At 39.0% G+C, this 21953-nt stretch overlaps 1 protein-coding gene across 1 annotated transcript in view; it reads left to right on the top strand.

Annotated features, from left to right (window-relative positions):
- Positions 1-21953, top strand: part of COL19A1 (collagen type XIX alpha 1 chain) — a 341639-nt gene that overhangs the window by 285482 nt on the left and 34204 nt on the right. Inside the window, exons 33-41 of the mRNA XM_058669675.1 lie at positions 171-224; positions 2635-2679; positions 4689-4739; positions 4816-4860; positions 6161-6187; positions 10033-10086; positions 14352-14396; positions 18619-18663; positions 18775-18837. Of these exons, the coding sequence (XP_058525658.1) occupies positions 171-224; positions 2635-2679; positions 4689-4739; positions 4816-4860; positions 6161-6187; positions 10033-10086; positions 14352-14396; positions 18619-18663; positions 18775-18837 (429 nt within the window). The remainder of the gene's footprint in view (positions 1-170; positions 225-2634; positions 2680-4688; positions 4740-4815; positions 4861-6160; positions 6188-10032; positions 10087-14351; positions 14397-18618; positions 18664-18774; positions 18838-21953) is intronic.

Here is a 21953-nt window from a genome sequence, read left to right as displayed (position 1 = left end):
TTATCAGCAGGACGCAGCTGCTGTATCAGCCTAAAGAAAACTAAGCTTATAAGACTGATTTAATTAGGACCAAATGACCTTCAGAATGTGTGAGTTTTAGCAACCAATTTCCAATATCCTTTAGTCATTTAGTTTTTGTTTCTGTAACAAATTGGTGTTGTGTTTTACAGGGCTTATTGGGAAGAACAGGACATCCTGGTCCAGTGGGAGCAAAGGGTGACAAGGTACTGAGGAAGAGCCTCACAGACACTGTCCAAATCCGGGTTTGGTGTAGAGTAGGGGTAGGTGAGACCTTCTACAGAGAGATCCATGGAATCAAGCAAAGTCTGTAAGTAGAAATGATGGCAGAGGGTATCTTGTATTTTGGCCGACATACAACAACAACATTGGTGCAAACTTTTGAATACAGATATTATCTATGGGGGAGAGGATGAATAACACACTGGTGCCGCATAGCAACGATGTGAACTGGACTCAGAGTCCTGATCATCTGTCTGTCTGTAGGTTGGGAATGTGTAAGTCAAGTGGTTTGCCTCAAGTGGTGCCAACTACAAGTGTTTATCTGTTTTAGTTTGGGTTACAAACAATAGATATTTATTTCTCACAATTCTGCAGTCTGGGAAGTCCAAAGTCAAGGTACTGATAAACTTAGTGTTTGGGAGGGGTGACTGTTGCTGTCTTATTTTAGATGGCATGTTGTACGACATGTCTTCACATAGTAGAAGGACAACCCAGCTACACTGATTCTTTCTTGTGAGGGAGCTAATCCCATTCATAAAAGTACTATTCCACCTGATGCTGTGATCCTGGGGTTTATTATTTATTGTAAGAATTGGCAAGGGACAAAATCATACCAGGTGGTGCCAAGGTTCCACATAGCTTGCTGGCTTGGCTATCAGGACCAGGATTCCAATAGCAAGGGCTTGCTGAGACAAACTTCAAATTTTCTCCATGATAGGTTATGGAGGAAATTCACAAAGGAACTAAGACAACTTGTTTTCCAGATAGGATGGTTGTCAGATGAATGGGCTGTTGTGGTTACCAAGGACCCAGCAATGGAGATGAGAAGAAGACCACAGGGCTTGACTTGGGCTCTGAACTGATTCCATACTGTTCAAGCAAGAACAACAGTGAATTAAGCCTAACTATTCAAATCACGAAATAAAAATCAAGAATACATATGGCTTCTACTCTCTTACCTGGGTTGCAAGCTTGCTGACAAAATAGTGGAGAGCGGCATGAGGAGCCAGGGAATCCCAGCAAATGTTAAAGGAAACAGTGTATTCCTTCTAGATAGTCTCAGCTCGCTTTATTCTCACAATATCCCATGGAACTTGCCCAACCCCACCAGTCTTTTTTCTCTGTTCTCTATGGAAATTATTCAGTCATGGGCTTCCTTTGAAGTTAATGGGAATTCCACACTGAGATGAGCTTGCGGGCACAATTGAAAGTGAAAAGATGACTATTAATTGTGCCAAGGGGAAAAGAAGTCTCTTCAGTAGGCACATATTTTTCCTTGTCTGTTGACTCATGAGAACTTAATTCTCTGAAGGGCACTGACAGTAGCCAGCAAAAAGATGACATGTCTTAGCCACCATCAAAGAGTAAAACTCAGGGAAAGATACAATGAACTCATTCTATGTCACACACTTTTCAGGCAGATGCACTGCAAGAACTACTTAACAGCTGATTTTTATTAAATATATGATTCTTCTTATCCTTCACCAGAATTATAGCAAAGAACTGAAATTTGGGCATTGTGAATATGAAAGTTGATCTCCCTGGATTATTTTTTTAAGTAATCATACATTGCAAGTGAGATAGAGGAATTTAAAGAATATTTATGAGGGTATTACTCTAAAAGAAAAGCACAGTTTAAAAAATTAAAGATATCAAGGGGACTGAAGTAACTGCTTATTATGAACTGAGAAATATTCCTTATTTTGTAAAAATACTATATATATGTATATGTGTGTGTGTATATATATATATATATATATATTCAAGTTCCAACTTGAGTTTATTTTTCAGAGTCCTTTTTCTGTTTCTTCCTATAAGCAGTGTTTCTACTGCTGTACAAGTTGTATAGACCATTTCCCTCCAACAGTGTTATGCCACAGCCATTTCTGTTCAGCAGGACATGTATGACTTGGTTATTAAGTCTGATATTAACCTGGGAAATGGAAGAAGTTTCTCATCCTCTTCTATTTTGATCAAATCATGTGCATGAGCTTTCTGTTTCCCCCAAAATGAAGGTGGTCAGCTGAGACTTAAAGTGCATATTGGTCTAGAGAGCCACTCACCCAGAGTCCACAGTCTTTTTGTAGAAACTCTGCTGTGTCCCCTGATGTTAAGAGAGATCCTTTGGCTAATGTGAAGTCTGGAACAGGGTAACCTGCATTGTCTGCCTTCATTTGAAATATAGTTTTTGCCCAGAACTCACACAATGAGAATCTAGATATGTGTGGGACAAGATTTATACCTTTCCTGTAGTCTTGAAATGAATGTTCCTAGGTAAAAGAGAAAGTCAAGCTGTAAGACTTCACAACAAAAAATGGATTTCAGAAACTGGCTGAGTAAGCTCAATGTAGCAATGCTTAACTCATTGATTTTTGTCCTCCCTGTCTTTTGCAGGGCAGTGAAGGACCCCCTGGGAAACCTGGACCACCTGGACCACCCGTGAGTCATTTGGAGTTTTGAAGTTAGCATGCATGTGTTTACTTAACGCTGTTGTAGCTCAGAGATCAGACGTTCTCAAAGATGAACATATCTTGAGTTTTGCTGGATAAACAATGGTCAGTATATCTTCTGGGAGACCTGTTTTGTTCCCTCCTTAGCTCAGTCCTGATGTGCAATGCTCAGATTTGCATACTGTCAGTTCCTAGCATGGACTCAAAAGACCAGGATGTGTGCTTCTAAATGCCTTATTTCATGCGCTAGGGACCCTGGAAAAGTGATTTAACCTCAGTGAGCCTCGTTCACAGAGGAGAGTGGCTATAAGGAGGGAACCCTTCTGGCAATCCAAGCTGGAACAAAATGTTGTATTATTTAAATGTGTTCCTCCCACCCATGATGTCTAAGATGCAAGAAAATTCTATTTTTACAGCAACCAGTGGGGAAAAAAAGTGCAAGAGGCATGGATTTTATTTTATTTTATTTTATTTTATTTTATTTTATTTTATTTTATTTTATTTTATTTTATTTTATTTTATTTTTATGCTAGTGATTGAGGTAGATGCACTGTTTGCCAGGGAGTTTGTGGATAGGACAGGTGCCTCTCTCTGTGGCAAGTCTGCCCTCATGTGGGGCTGCGCGCAAATCGCAGCCTAGTTGAGGTCCAAACCAAGCATTTTTTAGCACCCCATCTCACAGGATGGTTTAAGAAACCAAACTCAGCAGAGAAAAAACAGAATCCATCTGTGGCTTTTGTGGGTAACAGAGATACATTGCTAGTCTTGTGCAGAGCCAAGCTTTGCACACATAATTGAACACATTGGCACTCTGTTTTAACCCTCCTTGGACAACAACTAAGAAAGTATTTAGGGTATAAATCTAAAGGTATTCTCCCCTCCAGTGGATAGAACAGGAAATATAACAAGAGCTCCTGAAAGGAGACTGTAATTTTAAAATGTACTTAAGGAATCTTCCCTCTGAAATCTCCAAAACCATTCATCGTCAAGACAGACTAAAATATATTCCCTGGGAAACTTCGTGTAGAAATTCCAGGCAGAAATATGCGTTCTCTCTTCAGCATGCAGCACACACAAATACAATAGGCATTAAGCAGCTGTCAAGTGAATGAGTGAAATAACAAAGGAACGAATAGATGAAGCGTTTTTCTTCCACTACTAATGTTTTGAGGATTCATGCAAATTGTGTACTCTGAACACCACTGACTACCACTATCCAAAAACAATGAAGTGATGACTTGTTCAATTTTGCAACTGAAATGTGAAAAAAATTCACAAAAATAAAAATGCAGATCCAATTGTTGATTCTATGGAAACAAAAAAGGATCAAAATCCAACTAAAATTCTCACATGCATTTTTCTCACATGCGTGCCAGAATATATGCGTTTTTCAAATTATAGATCAAGTTCTTTTTTTTTTCAAGTGTTGGCTATATAGAGACTTTATATGTCAACTTTTATAGGAAATTCTTCTAAGAAATATGTTTTTATAAAACATCCATGTAGCGCTGTGAGTAATGTTATCATCCCATTTGCCTTCATTTTCTAATTGGCATGAAAAGCCTATGGGAAAAAAATTACTTTTCGGTAGACAGATTGTTCCCTATTCACATCTTCATCAGCACAAGTATATTACAGCCTGCAGCTCCACAGCCTGTGAACAGTCAGCGTAAATTGGCAATTCAGAAACTGAATTTTAATGAGCATGTAATATTTCCTCTCCAAATGCATTAGTGTGTCTCCTGTCACACCTGCAAATTAATCAAATACTAACAAAGTGTGTGAGCTCTAGGTGTAGCTCATACTTCATTTCGTTCTCTGCAAAAGTCAAATTGGAAGCAGTGTATTATTTTACTTACAATATTAAAGTCACTCTCTAAATTCGGAGCAGATACACTTCAGAAATAGAATAGGAACGCTATCGTTAATAAACGGTGAAGATAAAGATGGTAAGAATTAACTTGGAAGAATAACCCTCTCTCTCATTTCTTTCCTAAGGGTGTGTCATTCAATGAAGGCAACGGCATGAGCAGTCTATATAAAATACAGGTATTCACTTTCATAATGTTGTAAAATTGCTATGAATTGTTGTAAATCTTTCTGATCTTTTTCCATTTTCTTTAAGGGAGGAGTGAATGTTCCCAGTTATCCAGGACCGCCTGGTCCCCCAGTGAGTATATTTGCTAATCCTTAAGCAGCTCAACAGCTATACTTTAACCCCAAAACAAGAACAAAAACAACTGTGCTAACCATTCTGCTAACTGGAAAAAAATGCATGTAACGATTATTACCAAACTTGTAATAGGATAAAATTATACTAAAATTGAGAAAATGTACCAAAACAAAATAATTTTTAAAAGCAGTGTCTTGCATAATGCCATCACCAGTTTTCATTATAGATCTAACAACTAAATATCCAAGCAGATATTTATTTCTGCTTTCATATTTATTATGTTATTCATTGTGCACAAGCTGAAACAAAATGCAAAGCTTGCAAATATTCTGATGTATGTTTAAAGCAAGATCGGGCAAAACTCTACTATATTCTGTGTTTTGCTTTACTCCTTGTTTTAAAAGTGACTTTTTTAGCATTGAAGCACGTTTTCGCTGAACCTGGCTGTTTTTCAGGTGGTCTAACTCTGTAATTCTAACAGGATATATGTCAACAGTTTAGGTGAGCATGTTTAGGAGAGGTGTGCCGAGAAATCTTCCATACCCCAGTGAGGAGTAACTAATCTTTGTGTCCCACCCAGTGAGTTATAAGTGCATTCCCGCTGACCATTTCCTGTCTGTTTCTAAGCTTTCCTTGTTGTTCTCTGTCTGTCTATTCTAGTTTTGTTTGTTAGTTTGTTTTGAGGGGTTTCTGGAGCGCTCCTGATGCTTATTACGAGAGGGGGTGGGGACCCAAATACTAAATACTAAATACTAAATACTAAAATTAAAATAGGCATGAGACAGCTGAATAGCAATCTAAGCCATTTTAAGGTGTATAGAACACGGTTGAATATAAACCAAAATTGAAATGTCTATGAAGAAGTCACAGGTTGTGGTTGAGAACCTGCATTTCCCTAGTAACATATTGGTTAATCAATACCATGTCAATTAATGCCACAATGTTGTAAATGGTTGGAAATATTATGTTGGGGCTGATACTCTGCTGGCTCTGCCTTCAGACCAGAGATGGTCTCACCAAGAAACCATTGAACTTACCAGGACAATAAGATGCTGGACTTTATGCTTGGTAAATACCTCCAATGAAAGAATGTCAACTGAATTTGAACTATGGAAAGGCAACAAGGTGGAGCAATCCGCCATGGGGGGAGGGTGTGGGAAGGGGCGGGGGGAATCCCAGTCCATTAAAAATGTATCACATAATGCAATGTAATTAATTTTAAAAAAATGAAATGCAATAAAAATATGTTTTAAAAAAAACTGACTTTCTGTTTTTGATTTTTTGTTTTTCAATACAGGGCCCCAAAGGAGATCCTGGGCCGGCGGTATGTATGTTTCCATGTCCTGTGTTCTTTAGAAAATTGTCTTTGTTCATATTTGAAGCAGAGCATCAGCCAAAGACGCCTGTCTTCTTAAGCTTTCATCAGTTAGCATATTGGAGGCGACAGTTAGGCCACCAAGGAAACACAAGTGATACGCTCTTTGTTTTCTAAAATCTGGTGGTCCCAATGCTGTCACTGCGTTTGAGGTCCGTCTCTTTCCATCAGTGTGTCTTAAAATCATCCTGTGATGGAGGAAGTCACATATAAAACTCCTGCTAAATGGGACACTTGCTTCTAATAGTCCTCTCACAGTGATTGATTCGGTTTTAAGTAGACTGTGGAAAAGAAGTACTGTGGAAAGAAATTCCCTAGCATGTCTCACATCTCCACAACAGCAAAAAGGGGGTGGGGTGGATTGTTTATTTGCTTTGAATGTCTGAGGAAATTATTCTGCAGGAAATGTGTGCTATCATAAAGCTGCTATTAGAAGGAATGTGTTAGGAGGTTAGCATTCTGCGCGGAAGGAGAGGGTGTCCTCCAAAGGATGCTAACTGTTCACAGCATCCTCGCCCGCCACAGAGCTGTAAACATTCTGCCAAATTCAATTAGATTCCCTTGATTTCTTGGCATTTTTTTCTGTCATGTCCCTGTCAAGCATATGTCCCTCCCTTCCTGTTCCACTTGTGTAGCCTTTTAACCTGTAGGTATATGCTTGAAACGTAAATAGACCTAAAACTGAAATAAAATTTTACAAGCTATTTGCCATGGACATGGGAAAGAGATGTAAAACCCCTTTGTTATAGCACAGGTTGATACAGCTTGATAAATGAATTTCAAACCAGAGAAGTAACAGGCTGTATTAAAAAAAATGATCTTTTTAATTTTTTTTTATTTTTTCATGATACAGTTCCAAAGGCTCAGATTTCCTTTTCTACTTTCCCCACTTGCCCTTCCCCCTCAACCCTCCTCCCCCCACCGCCACTGTTTTACATCTAAATGCATTTCCAAAAAAGACATAATAAAGAGCTTATTGTTGTTGTTGTTTCTGGGCAACATACATTAGAAGTCAGTTTATTTTACCCTGAAAGTAGTTTTTCAACACATTAGTGCCATGTTCTGAACAAGCCCCAAAGATGTAATTTGAAAGTTTGTTTTGCTACTCTCGTCACCTTTTATTTGGGCGTATTTAAATACTGTCATCAAGGACTTTCTTCATTCTAACTTAATTTTAATTCATTTGGGGTCCTGATCTTTGCCTCTCCTGCACACACACACCAAACAACCCTCTGAATCATCCAGGTGAGACTAGCCTTCTTAGTGACTTTTCTGGAACAATTTTCAAGTTCTTACATTTGTAATTGCAGATTTAGATGAGAGGATTTTTAGAAAGTTTTATGATAAAAGATAAAAAAAAATCACTCACCTGTATTGGCAACGAAAATTTAGATTTATTGGGGTAAAACTGAAAAAGGTGGCAATTCAGATTTCTTAATTGCCAGCAAGAATCAAACAAATTTTAAAAGTTAATGTAGGATGTTCTCTGCTTGTAGTGATGTGCATTAACTGAAAAGCTCAAAACCATAAATATAGGATCATGAAATAAACAAATATTGTGTGAATATTCAGGCTTATTTTAGAACAAAACTTCAAAATTACCCTTTGGAGACTTAACTCTGCCATACATCCCTCATCATCCAAGGGCTGCTGCCCTGGATGACAAACACTAGCACTCGCTGTAGAAATAAGCCAAGAATGGTAGAACGGAAGTCACAGAGAAGGCCATTGGAAGGACTTTTGTGGTGGATGGGGGATGTTCTTCCCTCAGAGTCCTTCAAAACCCAGTGATAGCACCACACCACTTTTTCCTAATCTATTCACTAAGCTTGTATAAAGAAAAATGCCCTTAACTGAATTTAAGATCTTCTGAGACAAACCCATTCATTCATTTGGTGTTGAGTTTGTAAGTAATTTTTCAATTAAAGATTTAATTAGCTATTTTGAAATATTGATTGATTGATTGAACACCTCTTCTGGCCTAAAGGCTATGAGAAATATAAACAAAGAGAATCAAATAATGGTTTTCCTTTGTTAGTTAAGCCTGTGAATGTAGAGTGGATTAGAATTATTTCTTTGCATAAACTAATGAAGAGAGGGAAGGAAGGGAGGGGGATTTGGAGAGAGCAGGGGATGCGGGAAGTGGGGTTAGCTTCTTGGAACTGTACCCACGGAAGACATAAAACGTCACTCAGGGCCTTTTTTGCAAGATTTTATATAGAATAGAATATGAGCCTTTTTTTCTGTTGGATAGGTTAAATATTGATCATTTAAAAAGATTTCTGGAACATAGACAATATCAAGTCACATGGCTTTTTACTAACTAAGCTGTAGTAAGGACAATATCATAAATAATAATGGAAACTGGAGCCTGAATAATAATTAAAGGGAATAAAGTTTGAAATGTTATTCTCCTAAGTGATTCTATTTAAAACATACATTGTTCTAGGAAAATATTTATAGTTGACATTAACTAATTTAAAAGAAAGTATCGGGCCCGGCGGCATGGCCTAGTGGCTAAAGTCCTCGCCTTGAACGCCCCAGGATCCGATATGGGCGCCGGTTCTAATCCCGGCAGCTCCACTTCCCATCCAGCTCCCTGCTTGTGGCCTGGGAAAGCAGTCAAGGTCAGCCCAATGCTTTGGGACCCTTCACCCACGTGGGAAACCTGGAAGAGGTTCCTGGTTCCCGGCTTCGGATCGGCACAGCACCAGCCGTTGTGGTCACTTGGGGAGTGAATCATTGGACGGAAGATGTTCCTCTCTGTCTCTCCTCCTCTCTGTGTATCTGACTTTGCAATAAAAAAATAATAAATCTTTAAAAACAAAAGGAAGTATCAAATAACTGCCCACTTTCTCTTTTTTGACTTAAAAAATAATGTAAAATGTGTGGATGCCATACTGTTTTCATGTATAGTTATTTATAAATGCTGCCTTCACTGTCTCATGCCATCTATACAATTATACAGCCTCTTTCCTCACATTATGATCACTATCGTGAATCTACATTCTGTGACAGTAATATCCCTGCTTTCAAGAAAAATACTGTAAATGTACTGTAAATAATATCTACAAATGAAGTGACCGCAAAATATTAGCAACTATTTAATCAGTAAAAATAATTAATAAGAAGATAAAGTAAAGCCATGATATTGATTTGTTCATGGTTACAGCTTTCTTGACCAACGATTTTCTTAATGTGCTTTTAAGGATCTACAAGTTACAGTCAGACTGGAAGCCCATAACATTTTTAGTGATAACTTCCTATCTACTTTTAGTGACCAATGAGCTTGAGCTCATTAGGAATCACTGGCAGTGCTCTCCAGGGTCATCCTCTGAAGTGTTCACAACTCATGTTCAGCTGCACAGAATATGTAAACATGATAAACTGTTTTGAGATCTCCCTCTTCATCTGCTTTAAAAAGGTTTAACCCTATTCATTGGTAGACTAGCAGCCCCACACACCTCACAAATTAGCACGTTTTATTAAAGCTCTGTTTTTCTTTCTGGTTCTTATTGAAATTGGAATTATCACTGGCTGGAGGGATTCATTCTAATTAGATTCTTGATCATAAATAAAATGCATAGAAAATGCACTTCTCTGAAGAATAGGACTTTTTTCTCAAGCTACTTTCAAATATCAAATGCAACAATACGTTGCTTGAAAATAGAGTGCACCATTTACTTGCTCAATTACAAATCGGTGTTTGGAATGCAGGCAGAGAATCGACAGGAACATCTTTGCTTTGAAATCAGTGATTGAAAACCTTTTGATCATTACTGCTGTTCTAACAGGGAGAACCTGGTGCAATGGGGCTGCCGGGACTCGAAGGATTTCCAGGAATAAAGGTAAGCACAGAGTTTAGAGAACTGCTGGTTGATTAAACATCCAAAAAGGTTGAGAGAAGCATGTTTGGCACGGTGGCTAAGAAGCTGCCTAGGACACTCACCTCCCAGGTCAAAATGCCTAGTTCCTGTCAGATTTCTTCATTTCTGATCCAGCTTCCTACTGATTGGCAGCCTGGGGAGTGGCAGATGAAGGCTCAGCTACTTGTGTCCCTGCCACCCACATGGAGGACCAGATGGAGTTCTGGACTCCTGGCTACAAACTGGTCCAGCCCCAGTTGTTGCGGGCGTTTCGGGAATGAACACACATATGGAAGATTTCTCTCTGTGTCTCTGCAGCTCTATCTTTGTCTCTCTCTTTATCTTTTCAATAACATTAGAATATAAATTTTTTAAAAGAGATACAATTCTTGTTACACAATGTTTACTGAGCACCTGTTTTAGATTGGAAGATACATAAGGGAAAAAAACAGACAAAAATATACTGGGTATTCTGGCAAGAGAATACCCAAACGAAAAAGAAAGACTTGATAAAACCTAAATAATATTGTTGCTAAGTGCTACAAAAAGAAAATATAGACCAGGTTAAGGGAATCGGGAGCACTGAGGTGGAGACTGGGGTTGTGTTTACAAATGGGGTGGTCTCAAAGCAAATTCTGAACTAAGACTTGAAGGAGTGGAGGGGAGGAAGCCAAGTTTATTAGTCTGAATGAAGAACATTAGTCTGGAAGAGGAGACAAAGATCTAAAGGCTCTTGGGATATGAGATAGCTGTAATATCCTAGGGGACCAGTGGACTGAGGGCAGAAATGGTTGTAAGAGATCTCAGAGAGGTGGAGCAAGCAGTGGCGTAGTGTCAGGAATGTGTTCCTTAAAAAAAGCAGTGCCTCTCCAAGTGTGGCCAGTAGAGGACCAGGGCAAGTCTGCAAACTTTGTTTTAGGTTCTACAGCAAAGATTGTACAGTACTTGAGAGGCAGTACCTAAAAATGTGTCCAGTAATTTGTCAAATTGCCTAACAAACATGTGATCAGTAGTTACCTTAGTTTGTGATGTTTTAGAAAATAAATAAGAAACTGCTCCTGCACCCGCAGGTAACTTGAAAAATACTGATAAAAAAGATACTAGTCAATATAATGACTTTATCTTTCAATCTGAGGGAAATGTAGAGCCATTGGCGGTTTCTAAGTAAAATGATACAACCTGCATTCGAAAGGTAAGAAAAGAAGCTAGAAACCCGTTCCAGCAGTCTGAATGGGAGTGGAAACTGGATCACATCAGAGTCAGAAACAGTGCAGGTAGTGAGAAGTGGTTCAGGTCCTGGATATTTTTTGAAGGTGGAGTCAATAGGATCTTCTGATTGATTAGATGCTGCTCTGACAGCATTAAGAGGAGTCAAACATGACTCTGAGATTTAGGAAGTGAACTCATGGGATGATTAGGTGGTCATAATCTGAAGTACAGAGGGCTGTGCCCAGACCCTATTTGAAGGTGTGAAGAGGAGTTCTATTTTGGACATGTGGACAAATTGGAAGATAACTGTTAGCAAAGTAGAGGTGTTGAGTAGGCAGGATGATAAAAATAAAGCTGTGGAAGGAAATCTAAGTGGAGATAGAAATTTGCCTGTCCCAAGCATATTCATGGTATTTTAAAGCAAGAGGATTAGATAAGATGATCAAGGGAATGTGTTAGAGACAGAGAGACAGAGAGACAGAGAGACAGACAGAGAGAGAGAGAGAGAGAGAGATAAATAAGTGTTTCAAAGACTGAGTCCTGTAGCCCACTGACATGCAGTGATTACACAGAGAAAGAGGAACTTTGAAGGGTGGTAGTGAAGTGACCAGGAAAGTGTGAAGGAATCTTGATGCCCTAAAAATCAAGTGAAGATAATCAAGGAAAAGAAATTGATCACCTGTCCCAAATACTACTAAATAATTCAGAATATGGGGGTAAGGTCAAATAGAATATTTGAATAATCTATCAGGTATACAAATATTGAATAAAATTTTTAGTACATTTCAAGAGTGAAAAAAAGAATACACTGAAACTGATTATATTCTTTGCTAATCATTCTATTACATTTTTTGACAATGAATATGCTTTATGTGAAATTCTTTGCTTTTAAAAATCTGTTGATTTATTTGAAGGAGTTAGAGAGAAGGAGCAACAGAGAGATATACTTTCCACTGGTTCACTCCCAAAATAGTTATAATGACCTGAGTTGAATCAGGCCAAGGTCATAAGCCATTAGCAATGTTCATCTGGTCTCCCACGTGAGTGGAGGGATCCAAACACTTGAACCACCTTCTAATTATATTTGCAAGCTATCAGCAGGATCCTGGAAGGAAAGTAAAGCTGCCAGAACTCTAATCTGTGCCTACTACAGGGTTGCCTGTGTCACAGGCGGCTGCTTTACCTTCTAAGCCATGATGTCAGCCCTGAAAAACATTTCTTGTGTTTTACATATTGGATCTTTGTGCTAGTTGGCCTTTGGCTTTCTTTCTATTTGTTTGTTTTTGTTTTTTTTTAAAAAAAACATTTATTTATTTGAAAGGCAGAGTTAAAGAGAAACAAAGGAGGAGAGAGCGAGAGAGAGCTTCATTCACTGGTTCACTCTCCAAATGGCCACAACGGCCAGGACAGGGTCAGGTGGAAACCAGGAGCCAAGAGCTTCTTTTGGGTCACTCAAGTGAGTGGCAGGGACCCAAGAACCTGGGCCAGGCTCATTGTTTCAGATCATTATCCAGGACCTGGATCTGAAGCAGAAAAGTTGGGACCTGAATTGACACCTGTATGGGACACAGGAATTACAGGCAACAGCTCTACCCACTACGCCACAATATGGGCCCCACGACAAAACTGCTGTAGCCTTTGGCTTTCATTTCTGTGTTTAATATTAATATAATTTTAATGCAGTCAACTTAAAAACCAATTTTATGATTCCTTATTTTGTGCACAAAGTGACTTTTACATTCATTTTAGCAAAGATCAGATAATTTCAACATAATGTTTTTTTAGTATTTCATGTTCATACTATTTTATTTTTATGTTAATCTATATAGAATTTATGTAAGATACAGCATGGAGAAAGCAATCAAGCTTTTGGCAAGGTCACTCATTAGCACTGTTTATTGAATAATGGATCCCTTTCTTTACTAAAGTCCTATTACAAATTCTTATCTATTTTGAGACATATTTTATTGTTGCACTGCTTAATCTTATGCCATGATTCCAGTTAGCCAGGCTTATCACATGTTTAAATATTGATAGTGTTAGTATCTATTATTCTTCTTTCCTCTTATCTCATTCATTTATTATTCCAAGTGAGCTTTAATATCATTTGATCTAACTGCAATTTTAGAATTGAATTAAATTTATAAATCAGTGTGGGCAGTAATGACACTTTTACAACATTTACAACATTGTCTTGCCCAGCAAGAACAAAGCACATCTTTTCCTTTAATCAAGTCTTCTTTTATGTCCCCAAGTAAAGTTATGATATTTTTTAAATGTAGGTTCTACCCAACAAATTGCCATTTTATTATCCTATATATAATCACTGGTATTTTCAGCACTGTCAGCTTAATCTAAAACACCACTTTGCCTCTTTAGAAAGATTTATTGCTCAAAAAAATTCAAAGGATCTTGATTGATCAAATGACAAGAACTACAAGTTCTTCATTGTAGATAATTTCATTCTAACCCTACATCCACGGAGTCAAGTGTAAGAAAAGCTTTTCAGAAGATACTCAATGTGTAGGAAAAAAATATTAATTTTAGCTATAAGAATACATGGAATACTGTTATGAAGGAGTTTGGAGTTGATTACAACCCACATGTCCTACATCAAAGTACCTGAATCAATTGCTGGTGCTGACTCCTGACTCCAGTTTCCTGCTAATGCAGACCCAGAGACAGTATGGGTCAAATAATGGAATTCCTACCATGCTTGGAAGGCTGGATTAAGTCCCTGGCTCTACTACACCTGGCATTTGGAAAGAGAACAAGTAGATACTTTCTCTTCCTCTTTCTTTCTTTTCAAATTAATATTTTTTAAAACATTATAAAATTAAATGGATGCATGCTATGATTAAGACTTTATGTTGGCTTATGTAACAAGAGTTATAGCAAATTTCAATTAACTACTCATTATTTTCCTACCCACTCTCTACCCTTGTATCAGCTAATAACAAATCAAATACAAATTATTAGAATATTAATTTTATAAAACTTTTAGAAACATGATACACTGTTATTTTTTATTTCAACAGGGAGACAGAGGCCCTGCAGGTCCCCCAGGAATAGCTGGGATATCGGTGAGTTCAGATTAACTTACATAATTCTCACATATACAATCTGTAATTCCTTTTTAAACCTCTGTCCAAGGATCAAGAGTTACTGGGAGTAGCTCATAGTCCATAGAGCATGATATTCCCAAATTTCCAGTTTAAAAACTATAGGCATTTGTCCCCTAACTCAAGAATATCCCCTTTTTTTTCAATTTTAAATTTTTTATATTTTAAACTATTTTTTGTCTTTCATTTTTATATATTTTAAAAAGAGAACAAATTTCATCCATTTCATATATACAATTTTAAGAGCATAATGATAACTCCCACTCTACCCTCTCTCTCTTTCTTCCTCACCCCCATCCTTCCTTCTTTTCTTTTTCTTTTAATTTTTACAGTGGTATACTTTCAATTTACTGCATAATCACAAGATTAACCACCCACTAAGTAAAGAATTTAACATGTACTAAGTAGAAAAACCACTGTTCCTCAGGAATATAGACAAGGACTGTACACAATAATCAAATCTCAAACAATAACTAAATTTCAAAATATCAGTTCCACTCTATACTCATTACTTTTTTTTTGTCGCTTTGTATATTAGTTACCACAAATCAGGAAATATGGTATTTGTCTTTTGCAAACTGCCTTATTTCACTTCTTTTAACGTTTTTTATCTTCCCAAGTCACTTTCACAGGGATAAAAGAAAGCCGGGTTACCCTGACTGCATGTTAACATATGAGTATAGCTTTAAATAACATTTTTTGTTTCTGGGTTCTTGCCATATTTCAAGATTCCTTAATCATGGAAGGGAAAAGCTCTCCTCCTCAGACACGTACTTAAAGTTTCTTAGATTAAGCTGCAATATGCCTGAGTTATCCCTTAGCTTGCTGGTATTAGCAGAACTTTATTGCTGCTAATGTTTCCTCGTAAACTGGCCCTTCAATCCTCTCAATCATTTTTGTTGCTCTCTGGTGTCAAATGTTTTAATCTCATCAAGGTCTTTTCAAATGAACGGTAAGTGCTCCAGGAAAGGTTGAAATCATTTCTCCAAGCCCTGGGGATCATTCTGATCTCCATTCATGATACTCTAATTAAAATTTTGTGGTCACGCTTTATGAATAAGAGGCCATTATTCCTCTTAGTAGGTGCCCCTGCAGGACAGGTCTAGGAAGCATTATAAGAAAGTCAGTAGAAAGCATGTGAGAAAGATAAGAAAGGGCACTTTCATCACTACCCACTGACATCTACTGGAACCCTACCCACCCAAGGCCACCCAAAGCCCCAACCATCACCTAGTACAGCACTCCATGCCTGCAAGTGCCAGTCTCCACTCTGCTTTTCTTCATTTCACTGTAAGTCTGGCAACGAAAATTAAAACCCTCTCAATAATCTCTTTTTTTGGATGTTTCAGTTGAGTTAAATATTTGTATGGTTAGAAAAGTAACATGAACATGTTTTCTTTAGCAATAATAATACATTTTTGTTTTTATAAAAAGACATTCTACGTAATGTTTGACTACACCCTTCAGCCCATTCTCTCCCTACTCTATTCACTGGCCATTATTTCTAGCAAACTCTCTTTAACTCTGTATCTGGAACTGCCTTCAGAAAACCCTTACAGCACGTCCCCGCTTTACCTTCAAATACGATTTATGTTTCCATGTCTTAAATTGGAAGCTTAATTTCCCCCTAGTTATACTATAAATTACTTTTTGTGTTTTTACTTGCATTTTTAAAATTTATTACAAAGGTGAGGGGTTTGCAGACCCAGCTTGACCACAGGTTGTGATGGCCAAGGTCGGGGTTGGGAGGAAGGGTGAATAGGAGAAATGTTTTCTGCCTTCCCTCCTGTGTCCACAGGTAGTGGCAGGGAACGGAGTGTGTTGCTCCTTACTGACTGATGACATTACAGCCATGGAATGAAGGTGGTCTTCTGAAGCCACCTTTGCGACCCTGGTGGGAAGAAGCACGTCTTGGGGTATTATTTGAGTGACAGGCAGGTGAGATCGACATAGAGAGAGAGGAAGGTCTGACTTCTGACTTGGGACCCTAAGCTTGCTATGTAGTTGTTCCAATTTTGACTCCCATCTAATGGATCACTTTCATTGGCTGGAGACTTTCCATTGAGTGGCTATGAGTGTGGCCCCCACATCACCTTGGTTACTCTGAGAAATTGTTGGCTTTGTTATACAACAGGTGACATATTCCATCTGTCTTCACAGGGGCTCTTCATTGTACTCTCTGAGTTGTAATGTCTGTTGACTGTCCATGTCTACTTCAGGATGTCCTCAGACTTGGGAGCTTGCTATAGAACTTGGCTGAAGCGCTGTTCAATTTATTTTTCTTTCCACCCTTTGGAGAGGTATTTGAGGTCTTCTGTTGGATTAGAGGAGCCAGCTGTCTTGTCTTTCCTGTACATATGGGTATGTTCGTCATCCTTGCATGGGAGTCAGCAATGAAGGTGTCCCTGTCCTGTACATGTGGTCCTAGGCCAGACAGCACACCTGTGGACTATCCCCTGAGACTGGGAATCTTGCTGGTCTAAAGCACTCGTTATATTCAGGGAGCCCACTCCTAGTCATGCCACCCTACTGGGCCTGTCCTCAGCCCCAGCTCTTGCAAGCACTTTGGTGGGTGCAGCAACCTAATCTAGACTGCCCCCGCTCCCAGCTCTTAGCTTTTGCTTTTAACACTGAGTTAAGTTTATTCTCAAAGAAAGCAATATTAACCACCATTAAGTTTCTTTTAATGAAATACAACAGTCTCAGAAAAGCAATCCAAAAGAATAAATCCACAGATATTTCTGAAGGATGCAGTATAACTGAAATAAGGGGTTAGCCTGCCACAAATGCACTTAAAAAGCACTGTCAACACCTCTTAACTAAGAATACTGACAATTACAGAAATAAGATTAAAAACACACCCTCACTTTTTAGGACATGAAATTGCCTGTGGCTCAGAAAATAAAACACCTAAAAGGTTTTAGAAATAGATAGTGGTGATAGTTATATGACAGGTATAAATGTGATTTGTGCTACTGAATTGCATCCTTAAAACTGATTAAAACAGTATATTTAGTAGTACGTATATTTTACCACAACAGAAGAAGGCTTAAGATAATTCTGCTTTAAGCTGGGGGCTGAGGCTGTCCATGCACATTATGGTCACTCAGCTGAGTATCAATGGGACCCATTCATGCCCTGTTCTGGAACAAACCTGTCTTTCCCCTTGCAGTAAGGGCAGAGTTGTTCAGCAATTTCTCTGGTGCTGCTTTCTTTATCTGTCTCCCCAGGTAACCTGTGGTCATAAAGAAGTGTCTCAAAGTGTTGGCGGTGGGTAGGGCCTCCATTCAGCATTCTCTCCCTTAGGTTCCAAGCTCTCTGTTAGTCCCATCTGACTCTTGGGGTAGCCGCTGTCTTCCATTGCTATCCGGAGACCTTTTTTCAAATCTCAAGGCCTGAGCACTTCATACCCCTAGGGCCCACACCATGACTCTTTTGGACATTGACCTTCTCAGCTCCAACATATCCTTTGTTCTGCTCCATCTACAGGCAGCTCAGGAGCTTCAGGAGAGCCAGGCATGCCCTTTCTGACCTTTGTAATTTCAGCATTCAGCCATATCTGTTCCTGCGAGAGGGTATCCTCCCCAAATTCTAAATGGCGAAGTGTTCATTCACTGTCATTCTATGGAGATCCATTGGCAGTTACCCGAAGTCCATACCTACATCCCCATGTTGTTGTGCATCTTTCACTTAGCAGGTGCATTTGGTCACCTGATACTCCCTCACTTCTAGCCTCTGCTAGATCTCCCCCACCAAACTTTCATGTGGTTGCTCACCTCCACTCCATGATGTGTTAGCCCAAACCCACCTGCTCCTCTCCTGTTTAGTAAAACTCAGCATTTTAAAGCAGAGATGTTTCTCTTCATGCCATCCTACAACAAACATAAAGCCCTGTAATGAAGCTCAAAACCTAGGAAAGACTCCACCCTGTGAGCCCTTTGTCCCTGCCAGTAAAAAAGAGCTGACAAGCAAAAAGGCACAAGAGAAGATTTCCAAAACTGTAGGTCTGTTGATTTAATGTTTTCTAAAATGCTCTCCCTTCCACCCCTGTTAGCTACACCTACATTCCTTGAGAAACTGGACTCTACCTGCATCTTACTGCCTGTAAAGTTAAATAAGTGTTGAGGCACACATATTGCCTCATTTAGGAATTTGCCTCCTAACATTTCTGCTTGTCCCACAGGGGAAACCTGGTACTCCAGGGCCTCCAGGAGTTCCAGGAGAACCGGTGAGTGAGTGGCCATTTACTTTCATCACATAACATAATGTGTTAATACTTGCCTACAGTTTTAAAGCACTTCTTGGCAATATTTTTTTTTTCCTGTGAATGTGCTTGTAGGGTGAGAGAGGGCCTGTTGGAGATATAGGGTTTCCTGGACCAGAAGGACCCTCAGGAAAGCCGGTAAGAATGATTTGTTGTTTAAAATTTGCCACTAAGAAATCGTCTAAGCGTTGCCTCTTTGAGAAATGGTATATGAATTACCTCTTCATGGATCTCCTCAGAATGTGTGATTTGAATAAGCAGCTTCCAGGAAAGTAAAAGCAGGTTTCACAAATGGATTTGAGGGTACAGACAGCATGTATACTCTCCATGTTTTCTAGTTCTTTAGGATATCTCATACACACGCGCGCACACACACACACACACACACACACACACACACACCAGGTAAGGTTTTTTTAAAGGGCCATAAAATTAGATTCATTACTAGTTATGTCTAGTAGTCTTGGCGTTAAAACATAGAATGGCCAGTCCCATTTCAAAATACAAAAGAAATCGAAATTCAGAGATATAACACCTGTGTGTTAAGCCAAAGTAGAAGCTATTTTCTCAAATCTTCACCTTTATAAGTGGGGTTTGTTCTTATACTTCCATAAATCACTACTGCTGGCTGTATCATCCCTTTGTGTCCTGAAGGAACTCTTGGCTACTGATATATAGCATTGGTGTGACATCATAACAATCCCTCCTAATTCAATTCCACATATATTCATCTAGTCTATGCTGTTGGCTGAGGATGTTCCAGGCCCTTGAGAAAAGGTGTATGAAGATGAATAAGACATTCTCCACACTCAGATTTATTCTTTCTGGAAGGCCACTTCTCCCTTGACTTGTTTATTTTCTGTGGGATGTTTAGGTAGAGGGAAAGATTGAAGGTGAACAAGCAGCATGAAACTCATGAGACTGATTCAGTATGTTGCAAATGTTCAGAGCTGGTTGCATGCACAGACCTCTGAGAAGTCAGCATGAAGAAAATAAGAAAACCTATGCAAATTAGAGTCAGGAAGATCTAAATATGGACTGTAACTTAAGGGTTTTTATAAGTTATGTATGTGCCATGACATATGGAAAGTATTTCCACTCCACAGCCATGGGAATTGCAAATATAGTGGTTTAATTCCCTGCCTCTTCCTCATCTTCCTTCACCAAATTTCCCATGTAACCCTTGCAAACCATCTCATCTTGTCAAAATGTTGAGTACCCAGAGGATCATGCGAAAACCAATTTGTTCATTCAGCACTGTTATGATTGATAATAATTCATGAGATTTGTGTGGTCTCCTTAGGAACACACACACACACATTTCTGGTAGAAGATCTAAGGAGATCTAACTTCATTATCATGTAAACTGGATGGTCAGGGAAGACCTGATATATGAGCAGAAATCTTCATGGAGTAAGAAAAAAAAAATCAAGCCATGGAGTGGTTGGGGAGAATACTGTTTCTGAGAAAAGAAATAGTACAGCAATGAGCCCAGCAAAAGCAAGGAACAGCAAAAGATATGAAATTGAGAATGAGCATGGCAAAAAAAAAAAAAGAGAGAAGGTAAGATACTGAATGATATCTAAGTCTTAGATTGGAGTTTGACTTTTGTTTGAAATATAATAGAAACTAAAACTTCTGTAGCAGGGAATAAAAATGATCAGACTACATTTTAAGATTCCATCTGACTCTTAAACTGTGAGTTGGTTATAAGGAGCAGGATAGAAGCAGGTGGAACAGTGAGGAAGTATTGCCATAAACTCTGACATAAATGATGGTGAGATTATGGAGATCGCCAAGAGGGTAGTTTAGGAGGTACATTGAAGGAAGCCCCAGGAAGACTTGCAGATAGACCAAATGTAAAGTGTGAGCCAAACAGACAAACCAGAGTTGTGGTTTGGAGTCTGAGCAACCATGTGAGGGTGGTACTGTGGAATGAAGTGATGGAGACTGAAGATACATGGATGTGAGAGGGAAAACCAAGAGCTGTTTATCAGATTGAGGCACTGGTAGCTATGCAAGTGGAAATGCCAGCTGTGTGGTGGAGATACACACCAGGAATTCATAGGCCAGATTTGGGCTGATTTGGGTATTTAAACCTGAATTTGGATGAAATGAAGTCAGTGTGGGTAAGGGCAGAAGAGAGTACTTCAATTGTTAGGAAGAGGATCTAGCAGAGAACACAGCACTAATGAGATAAACAGGTTAACTGAGGTTTCTGAGACAACAAGTGAGCTAAGAGTTGAAAGAGAAGTGAGAAAGAGATGATAAGTCACAGATAACTAGCAGGAGGACTGGTAATTCTCTGCCATATTTGCAAGGAAGTTATTTATGGCAGAGATGGTATCAATCTAGTATCTTGAGAAGAATAACCCAATTACAAGAGGAAAACTTGATGATGCAAGGAAATAGCAAGTTGATGAAGAGAACTGATATCCTATTCATTACTGGAACGTGGTGGCAAGTAGGATCAGGGGAAAGTCATGTGTCTCAAATACAGGTACGTGCAAAAGTTGGGAAATAAAATCATGTACATCATTAAAGGAGGGCCCGGTGCAATAGCGTAGCGGCTAAGGTCCTCACCTTAAATGCACCAGGATCCCATATGGGTGCCGGTTCTAATCCCAGCAGCCCCGCTTCCCGTTCAGCTTCCTACTTGTGGCCTGGGAAAGTAGTTAAGGATGACCCAAAGCCTTGGGACCCTGCACTCACATGGGAGAAGCTCCTGGCTCCTGGGTTTGAATTGGCTCAGCTCTGGCTGTTACGGGCACATGGCGAGTGAACCATCAGACAGAGGATCTTCCTCTCTGTCTCTCCTCCTCTCTGTATATCTGCCTTTCCAATGAAAATAAATAAATCTTTAAAAAAAACTAAAGGAAAGGCTGCAGTTTTCTGTTTTCTGTTTGTCAGTTAAAGAATTGAGGTCAGCTAGGCCTGAGGAATAAGGTGGTGATACAGTAGGTCTGAAGACAGGGAAGAAAATCAAATTAGGAAAAACAGAAGGAGGATTTGGCCATTGTTCTTCTGTTTGGGCTGGAAGAATCATGCAAAGACATATTTTGTTCACTATGTCAGCAGCTCAGATAAAGATATCCAGTAGATAGAAAACTGGTTATGCCCAGAAATATGGTTCTGCCAGAGAGATGAGAGGAGGGGAGATCAGTGGGATACATTTGAGTTATTAAAATTTCTAAAATGGAGCTGGCATTGTGCCATGATAAGTTAAACCACCACTTGTAATGACAACATCCCAT

This window comes from Ochotona princeps, chromosome 1 (assembly GCF_030435755.1).
Source record: "Ochotona princeps isolate mOchPri1 chromosome 1, mOchPri1.hap1, whole genome shotgun sequence".
NCBI lineage: Eukaryota > Metazoa > Chordata > Mammalia > Lagomorpha > Ochotonidae > Ochotona > Ochotona princeps.
This window is presented reverse-complemented; position numbering and strand designations above follow the sequence as displayed.